This window comes from Alosa alosa, chromosome 15, assembly GCF_017589495.1.
Source record: "Alosa alosa isolate M-15738 ecotype Scorff River chromosome 15, AALO_Geno_1.1, whole genome shotgun sequence".
NCBI classification, from domain to species: Eukaryota; Metazoa; Chordata; class Actinopteri; order Clupeiformes; family Clupeidae; genus Alosa; species Alosa alosa.
Genome location: NC_063203.1, coordinates 26866971 through 26876862, shown reverse-complemented (window position 1 = coordinate 26876862; position 9892 = coordinate 26866971). Strand labels below are relative to the sequence as shown.

Sequence of the window (9892 nt, the reverse complement as noted above, 5' to 3'; positions counted from 1 at the left end):
TTTTAGAAAATATCCCAGCCCTTGTGTGTAAAGTGGGCCTATACTCTTTGTTTAAACCGTCACTCTAAACACTGTGGGAAGGTTTCCTATACATGGGTTATTGAGCTAAAAGAGAACCAGTTGAAAAACACTTTTAGTGTAGAACGGGGCTTTGATCTTCTTCTGTAACAACGAGTACCTGTGTTCAGTGAACCATCCTGAGTCCATCATCAGACGCATCATAACCTGCAGAACGATTTGCTCTAAAACATGAAAGTTGTCATTCATTTCATAAATCTATAACTTTTCATTCTTTATAGCACTATACCTGATGGATGGATGGATTAACTTTATAGATCCCCAAATGGGAAACTAATCATCATCATCATCATCATAATGATCATTTTTTTCGTTATAGTAGTTTGATTTGGTATGTCATGATGAGATAAAAGAAAATGAACACAATAACTTGTAGTAGTTTTAGCGCCTGCTCCTGTATGTGCGTCCTCTGATTTGTGTGTGATTGGTTGCAGCCCTCAGCCCAGCCCAGCCCAGCCCAGCACCATGGCCTCGGACACAGGCGTGAGATCGGAGATGGACGAGCTGCAGAGGAGGGCCAATCAGGTGACAGATGAGGTAATGAGACACCACGGTACTGGTCAGTGCTGCAATAAGGGTTCATGCTGGACTAAGCTCAGCCTTGACCCATAAAATAAGAAACTGAGAGAGGGGCAGAGAGACTGAGAGAGGGAGGGAGACAGAGAGAGGGAGAGAAAAAGAGAGGGGGAGAGACAGAGAGAGGGGGAGAGAGAGAGAGAGGGGAGAGAGACTGAGAGGGGGAGAGACTGAAGGAGACAGATTTCAAGACAAGAGAGGAGGCCACAGATTATGCCTAGTAACTGTCACCATAGCTACACTTTTTGTTTAATGACATATGCTCAGCAGTACTTAATTATCTCTGTGTCAATAACACACACACAATCTAAACGACAGTTGGCATTCGGGACAATTGGGACAGACAGGCCAATATGACCTACTGTATGTAAATGATAACAAAGTGCTTATCATTACAGTATGGTAAATTAGTAATGTATAGAGGCATATGTTCCCTATGCTGGAGGGACTGGAGAGATGGTTTCACCCACCCGGGATTCCTTAAGCAACAGTGACATCACCCCTCTTCCTAGCCCCCTGTTGCTCTCGCAGCAGGTAAAGGTTACTGCAGGGCATCTCCCAGAATGCATCTCTACAGGGGGAAGCATCACAGGCAGGGAGGCAGGCAGGGTTGCAGTCACCACACTGACACCTGTTCAAACACAGTATAGCTCAGTCTCTATGCTCACACACACACACACACACACACACACACACACACACAGAGACTTTGTGTTGACAATCAGGTGTCCCACCCTCTAAGACCTGTCACACTAGTCTCTGCCATCACAGTAGCTTCCTTCCCAGAGCTTGTTCTGGAGCCCATAAGTGGCTATCTGTGTTGTGCTAACTGGTTCCACTTTAAGTACTCTACTGTAATTGTCGACCTCCTTGGAATATTTTTCCTGACTCCCATCAAGCCAGCTAGCACAAACATTGAAATTTCATGATTTTGCATCTTGCCTGTCATTAACATTTGGGTCCATAGTCTTGACGTATCAGTGTGCTTCTCATTGTGAATACTGTAAATGCATCAGCCTTCACCTGTGGAGTGTTGACCATGTCTGGTTCTGTCTCTTTCTCTGGCCTCGTTCGCGCCGGCTCTGCAGTCTCTGGAGAGCACTCGCAACATGAAGCTGCTTCTGGAGGAGGTGAGACCGGGGCTCTGGGCCTCAGGGACATCCGCACATGAAATATTAAACGCACGCTCGCTCGCTCAGTCTGCCGCTAGGAGTGAGGCCGCACAGTAGGTTAATCAGCACTGAGGGATGCTTAGTGGTAGCCTTTTACACAGCTTGTGTAAGGCCAGGCCATAGAGTAGACTGACATACTGAACATCGAGAGATGCTTAGTGTTGAATACATGCACAGCCCGTAGCTATAACTAAGGCCATAGAGTAGACTAATAGCTATAACTAAGGCCTTAGAGTAGACTAATAGCTATAACTAAGGCCATAGAGTAGACTAATAGCTATAACTAAGGCCACAGAGGAGACTAATAGCTATAACTAAGGCCATAGAGTAGACTAATAGCTATAACTAAGGCCATAGAGTAGACTAATAGTGCGTTCACAGCCTATAGCTATAACTAAGGCCATAGAATAGACTAATAGTGCGTTCATGTGGCTGGGAAGTGGAAGGTCCTCACTTTGGAACTCCATGCTTCCGAACTGGGAGCGTTCACTTGACAACAACAAACGGGCGACATTGCCAATGTCCATAGGCTAGCTAGCCAGAAGGCTAACATCATATAGTTACTCAAAGTTAGTACTGTTCAATATCACAATCGCCTGTGCTTATGATTATAACATAAATAATCAATGAAGTGACTTATTTGGGCATGGAACAAGTCCATTTTTTTATCTTTCACTATGTTGAGTGACGTCAAAACATTCTCCTGGGGGCTCACGCAAAGCTCCCACTATAGAATTCTCCCACTTCCCAGCTCATGAACGCACCATGACATACTGAACACCTAGAGATGCTAGAGAGTCCATAGAGTAGACTACAGTAGACTGAACAGAGACAGGCCCATACAACTCCAACTGTTGTTCAGCCATTTTGTGTTTTTGTGTTTGGTTATGACGCTCTGTTGCACATTCTTGTCAGTGGGCCTCTGCCTTTGGGATCTTTGTTTACTGTAAACAGCTCCATAAGCTATCTCTGAGCTTATTCGTTTGTCCTGCAACAAAGAGCTTGAAGCCTATTAAGCCTTGAAGCCTCCATTCAGCCAGCATTGTAGGGAATTTTAACCTAAACTTAACTTAAACTTAACTTGTCCTCTGATATTGACTTAACTTATCTAAACCATAGACTGTTCTATATATACAGTCTATGATCTAAACTTAGTTTTTGTTTGTAAAATCAGCATATATAGCCTACATGACAATAGAATAGAATAGAATAGAATATATACTTTATTGTCATTGTACACAGATACAACAAGACATTGTTTGGAACAAACCTGAGATGCCCATAGATAAGTTAAAAAGAATAAATAAATAAATAAATTAAATAAATAATGTGAATGAATAGATAGTTACACATTGATATGCTAAAAGCAAACTGCACTTATCAGGTATTTGCATTTCTGAAAGGTTAGTGTTTTGGTACTGGTATGACTGATTCTAATCCTACTGACATTTCAACAGAGTAAAGATGCTGGGATCAGGACACTGGTCATGCTGGACGAACAAGGAGGTACTGATGACATCAAATTACTTTTCAATTATTGTCATCCGTCTTTCTGTTTCCAACAGGAAATCAATGCCCACAATATAATTTTATTTGAAAGTAAAAATAACTACTAGCATATCTACAGCCTTGCTCTTTGGATAGCAAGTCCAAGATGTTGATAGAGGGGAAAAAATGATTGCAGGAAATGGGAGAGATAGAATCAAATTAAACGGACATGCTGTTGGCAAGAGTGAAAAGGAGAAGCTGCTTTCATAGCAGCCATTGTGTTGCCTCTGCAAATAGAGAGAGAGGGGAGTCTGTGGGATTGGGTCTGCTGTCAGGTTGGCTGTGTTATCACAATAAAGCATTCGGTGTGTGTGTTCAACACACAGATGGAAATGTACTCTGTGTGATACCCAACCCTGTAGCAAACACAGGAGCTCTGTACACCATATTTGGCCACCATTTATCAACAACGTACAGGTGTTTGTTGGTTTTGATTTTTTGTTTGTATAAATGAGTTGGCATAAGGGGAGCACTTTGTGTGGTTATGTGTGTGTGTCTGTTTGCCTATATTAGCAAATATTCATGTCCCTGCTTCCATATACTGTATGTACATTCAAAAACATGTGAGTGCCGATGTGTGTGTGTTTGTGTGTGTGTGTGTGTCCAGAATGTTTCTATTTGTGTGTATGTGCTGTATAGACTATATGTTTGAGAAGCTGAGTGTGTGTCTCAATGTTTGTGTGTGTGTGTGTGTGTGTGTGTGTGTGTGTGTCCGGAATGTTTCTATTTGTGTGTATGTGCTGTATAGACTATATGTTTGAGAAGCTGAGTGTGTGTCTCAATGTGTGTGTGTGTGTGTGTGTGTGTGTGTGTGTGTGTGTGTGTGTGTGTGTGTGTGTAAACTTTCACCTCCCACCCCCTGTACTCCTGCGTCTGCTCGCTCTAGAGCAACTGGACCGTATTGATGAGGGCATGGACCAGATTAACCAGGACATGCGGGAGGCCGAGAGAAACCTCACCGACATGGCCAAGTGTTGTGGCCTGTGCGCCTGGCCCTGTGCTAAGTAGGTCTGCCCCCACGCCTCGCCCACACCACCTCACCTCCAGCACTGTCATGGGTCCCCACACCTGCCAATCATCCCACCCGCCCAATCCATGTGGCCCGCGCTTCACTGGCCCCGCCCTGCGCAAACATGTAGAGCACTGTGATTGGCTTTAGCTGTGGCCTGTGTGATTAGAAGTGTGTTGAGGTGTGCCAGAGGAGCTGTCTTTTGGCTCCAGATATACTTTGTTTTGGACATTTTGGATATTTTGTTGCAGATTTTGTATGCTTGTGTTTGCAGTTTGGATTTCAGTTGCCAGAGGAAGAGTCATAGAGGCGCACTGGGCTGACTCTTGGTTCTTTGTTTTGTTGGGTGTGGTCTACTCTGTGTGTGTGTGTGTGTGTGTGTGTGTGTGTGCGTGTGTGTGTGTGTGTATGTGTGTGTGTGTGTTTAGAGGGCATTAACTGTCACTGATGAAATCAGCTTTTTCATCAGGTTTATCTGAGCAGTCCATCTCGCCCCATCAGCACTCCTCCTCACACATCTGTTGTGTGTCGTGTGTCGTATTTAAGTTTAGTCCACTCTGGTCGCCACCCTTGTTATGGTGTTGTGTTGTCCGTCGGTGTTATCTTGGTCAAGATCCGTGTTTTTGTTTTCATTTGTCATGTAGTGGTGGTGGCTAGTGTGCTGCTTGGTTTGGTTGTGTAGTGCGCTTTGGTGAGAAAACCTTTTTTGTTTGTGACCCCAACCACAACGCCCTCTCCCAAATATCCCTCTATCTCTCCATTCTCCTTGCTCTCCTTCTCTTCCTCTACCCTTTCATCGTACCCTCATTCTTTCTTCATCTCTCACTCCTGCTTGTTCTTCTCTTCATGTCATCCCTCTCTTCGTTTTATTCTCATCTCTCGCTCTTTTTAATATCCCATCATGCACTTGTCTCGATCTGTCACTTCTCTGCATCTTCCTATTTTTTATTTCTATTCATTTCATTCTCATTGTTTTCTTTCTCAATATACCCGTATGACCACTCCTCTTTCTCTCTTTCTCTATATACCCATATGACCACTCCTCTTTCTCTCTTTCTCTATATACCCATATGACCACTCCTCTTTCTCTATATACCCATATGACCACTCCTCTTTCTCTATATACCCATATGACCACTCCTCTTTCTCTCTTTTCTCAATATACCCATATGACCACTCCTCTTTCTCTATACACCCATATGACCACTCCTCTTTCTCTATATACCCATATGACCACTCCTCTTTCTCAATATACCCATATGACCACTCCTCTTTCTCTATATACCCATATGACCACTCCTCTTTCTCTATATACCCATATGACCACTCCTCTTTCTCTCTTTTCTCAATATACCCATATGACCACTCCTCTTTCTCTATACACCCATATGACCACTCCTCTTTCTCTATATACCCATATGACCACTCCTCTTTCTCAATATACCCATATGACCACTCCTCTTTCTCTATATACCCATATGACCACTCCTCTTTCTCTATATACCCATATGACCACTCCTCTTTCTCTCTTTTCTCCTCATTCTTTACTTCTGCTCTACTCTTTCATCAACATCATGTACTCTCACTTCTCTTTACACTTTCTCTCTCTCTCTTTCCATTCTTCTCTATTCATCTTTTCTTTCTCTCTCTCTGCCTCTTTCTTTCTCTCTGCACCTTAATGCACCCCATTTGCCCCCCGCCTCCCCTCTCCTCCCTTGTCCCGTTGTCCAGAGCAACTCGAGCGGATCGAGGAGGGCCTGGACCAGATCAACCAGGACATGCGTGAGGCCGAGAAGAACCTGACCGACCTGGACAAATGCTGCGGCCTCTGCTCCTGTGAGAAGTATGTGCTGCTGGAGAAAGAGAGAGGGAGAGAGAGGCAGAGAAAGATAGAGAGAGAGAGAAAGAGAGAGAGATAGACAGATATATAAAGAGAGAGTGAGACAGAGTGATAGAGAGAGAAAGAGAGAGACAGACAGACAGAGAAAGAGAGAGTGAGAGACAGAAAGAGAGAGTGAGAGACAGAAAGACAGAAAAAGAGAGAGTGAGAGAGGGACAGACATACTGTAGAAAGAGAGAGACAGAGAGAGAGATGGAGAGAGACAGACAGACAAAGAGAGAGAGGGACCACCACACAGGTTAAATTATCCCTCATCTCGGCTGACTCTGGGCCTCATCCGGCCCGCTCCCGGCCCCAGACCCATGCAGTGAGGGTCAGGCAGCTCAGATGGATGTGTGTACAGGTGAATGTGTGCATGTCTGTGTGCTGTCGCTGCTCTTTTGCTGTTTTGGTTGCATCTGTTCACACTGCTACAGCTACATCCACTGCCCAACACAAGCCTGGAACTGACCTCATACTCCCCTGACGTGTGTTGTGTGACCCATTTGTGCATATATAAGTGTCAAGTCCAGTTTTAGTTGATCTCATATTACATGGCATGGATTCAAAAGTATGTTTCTTATGATTGTGCACTTCAGCTGTACTGGTCATTTTCACATGTTTGTAAGTTCTCAGCAGGGCCACTGTGGTGCTTCAGAAGAAGTATGAGAAGGACTGATACCAGAAGATCAAAATAGTTAGACAACGTTTGAAGAATTGATGTATCTATAATTAATAAATAATGACAAGCACATGTCATGTAGGACAAGAGACCAGTTAGTAGACTTATATAGAATACTCATGACAATTACAGCAGAAAAACATTACCATCATATTTTGTTGTTATTTTCTAACATATTTGTTTGATTTGTGTAGCATGTTTGTTTGTGAGGTGTGTGTAATGTGTGTGTGCCGTGTCGCTCCAGACTGAAGGACTTCGAGGCCAGTGGAGCCTATAAGAAGGTGTGGGGCAACAACCAGGATGGAGTGGTGTCCAGTCAGCCCTCGTCACGCGTCGTGGATGACCGGGAGAAAATGGTCATGAGTGGGGGTTACATTCGGAGGTAACACACACACACACACACACACACACACAGTAGTATCAACAGTATCAATATGGCACAGATTAATGTTAAACGGACAAAAAAATAAATAAAGTTGCCTGAAGGGAAGATTAGCTTTTTTTCTCAGCTGCTTTGGTGCATTTCTTATATCATCATTAACGTTAATGCAGTTCAGTACACTGAGTGTCTCACCAGATAGTGGATTACTTGCAAAAGCACGTAACTTGAGCAGAATGCTTAGTTTCTCTCAAAAGCAAATATTTATGCCAATCAATATGTCAGTGCTAACAGAAATTGATGTGTGTATGATGTACACAAGTGGCTAGATGATGTTGAGGTCGCAAAATAATTTCAGTTCTGGTCTAAAAAGAGAGAGCTGTCCCTTTCATCACAAATTAGCTGGATAACACTGAGTTTAACTGACTGGATTGGATAACACTGAGTTCAACTGACTGAATAACACTGAGTTTAACTGACTGGATAACACTGAGTTTAACTGACTTTCAACTCTCAAAGCTCTCTTTGCCTCTTCTGTTTAACTTCCCTGTGTGGTACATAAAGAAAGTTCGAGCACACATGTTCATTATTACCAGCATGGCAGAAGAGCTTGTCTTGCCTGTACCGCTCCACACCGGGTAATAATTGCCCCCACTAAGGCTGCACCTCAGGAACAGTCAGAAACACGCATTAGTGTGTGTGTTCACTAGCTCAGAGCACGTCGCCGCATGCTGGCCCTGGCTACATTTAGTGTGGTGGCGTCAGAGCCGGAGGAGCAGGCTCGGAGTAATGAGCCATGAGCCTTTAATTGTAGCTTTACGGTAGCCATGGAGCCCCGCTCCCGTGATGTCAGCAGGTGGGGTGTTTATAGACAGGACCAGGAATACACCCGGACCAGTCTCATCCAGAGGAAGGCAGGTTAGCCAGACAGGAGAGCCAGACAGACATGTTTTAATGGTGCGGAAGGAACGGACAATTGCATGCTGGGTAAAGAAATTATAGTGAACAGAAGGAAGAGTTGTCCAACTTCACATAATGGCTTTTAGAAGTCAGAGCAGTGTAAAACTAGAATTGAAATCACCAGGTAGAGGGCATTCAGAACAACTGGAACATGCGCACACTTTGACAAGATGCTGGGGGTTTATTTCCCAACAGTACCATTAGAATAAAAGAATCTATCCAGAACTTATGGTGAGCTACAATGAAGATGAAAATAAATATTGTATTTAATGTTCATCTTCAAAATCATCTTCAGCACAACAGTTTGCATTGCGCTGTTCAGTGTACAATCATGTATGTCATGTGTGTGTGTGTGTGTGTGTGTTTGTATCTGGCTGTCTCCAGAGTGACTAACGATGCTCGAGAGGACGAGATGGAGGAGAACCTAGCCCAGGTGGGCAGTATCCTTGGCAACCTGCGAAGTATGGCTATAGACATGGGCAATGAGATCGACACACAGAATGTCCAGATACAGCGCATCCAGGAGAAGGTGGGATATTCCACTCTAGTCCACTCTATGGGCTACTCTAGAATAGTCTGCTCCACTGGGTCACTCTAGAATAGTCTACTCCACTGGGTCACTCTAGTCTACTCTATGGGCTACTCTTGAATAGTCTGCTCCACTAGGCTACTCTAGAATAGTCTACTCCACTGGGTCACTCTAGTCTACTCTATGGGCTACTCTAGAATAGTCTGCTCCACTGGGTCACTCTAGAATAGTCTGCTCCACTGGGTCACTCTAGTCCACTCTATGGACTACTCGAATAGTCTACTCCACTAGGCTACTCTAGAATAGTCTACTCCACTGGGTCACTCTAGAATAGTCTACTCCACTAGGCTACTCTAGAATAGTCTGCTCCACTGGGTCACTCTAGAATAGTCTGCTCCACTAGGCTACTCTAGATAGATAGATAGATACTTTATTGATCCCCAAGGGGACATTCAAGGTCTCAGTAGCATACAGACATCACACACAACATACATTCACGGAACGTGTCCATATAAAACAGAAACTAATCTTTATTAGTGAATAGCTTGATCATGACAATGTGTAATAGTAGTCATAGTGCAGAAACTGTCAGACCAACTGCAGTGTTTCACAAGAGATCGCAAGTTTTTAAAAATGATTAACCAATTTTATCTCTTTTTTTGTTCCCTTGTTCCCTGTTTGTGCAGGCTGATGTCAATGAATCACGCATTAGTGAAGCCAATCAGAGAGCACACAAGCTCATTAAGAAGTGACTGCATTAAGAGACTCTGTGAAAACACTGTACTATCAACATCCTTTGTCATGTAAACCCCACACACACACACACACACAGCAGCAACACTTACTTTGTGGTTGATGAAAGGCTGCCCCCCCACACACACACACACACACACACACACACAGAGCAGCAACACTTACTTTGTGGTTGATGAAAGGCTGCCCCCCCCCCACACACACACACACACACACACACACAGAGCAGCAACACTTACTTTGTGGTTGATGAAAGGCTGCCACACACACACACACACAGAGCAGCAACACTTACTTTGTGGTTGATGAAAGGCTGCCCCCCCACAC

The 9892-nt window shown here is 44.0% G+C and overlaps 1 protein-coding gene across 2 annotated transcripts in view; it reads left to right on the top strand.

Annotated features, from left to right (window-relative positions):
* The window catches only part of zgc:101731 (SNARE_SNAP25N and SNARE_SNAP23C domain-containing protein), a 14781-nt gene extending 5174 nt beyond the window's left edge, over positions 1 to 9607 (top strand). Inside the window, exons 2-8 of one of the 2 annotated variants that reach the window (XM_048264599.1) lie at positions 513 to 615; positions 1743 to 1784; positions 3284 to 3332; positions 6115 to 6226; positions 7189 to 7326; positions 8668 to 8812; positions 9499 to 9607. In XM_048264599.1, coding sequence (XP_048120556.1) covers positions 544 to 615; positions 1743 to 1784; positions 3284 to 3332; positions 6115 to 6226; positions 7189 to 7326; positions 8668 to 8812; positions 9499 to 9564 — 624 coding nt within the window. In that variant the 5' untranslated portion in view covers positions 513 to 543 and the 3' untranslated portion in view covers positions 9565 to 9607. Of the gene's footprint in view, positions 1 to 512; positions 616 to 1742; positions 1785 to 3283; positions 3333 to 4260; positions 4379 to 6114; positions 6227 to 7188; positions 7327 to 8667; positions 8813 to 9498 lie in introns of both variants that reach the window. The other variant, XM_048264598.1, reaches the window with a different exon arrangement.
* The last annotated feature ends 285 nt before the right edge of the window (positions 9608 to 9892 follow it).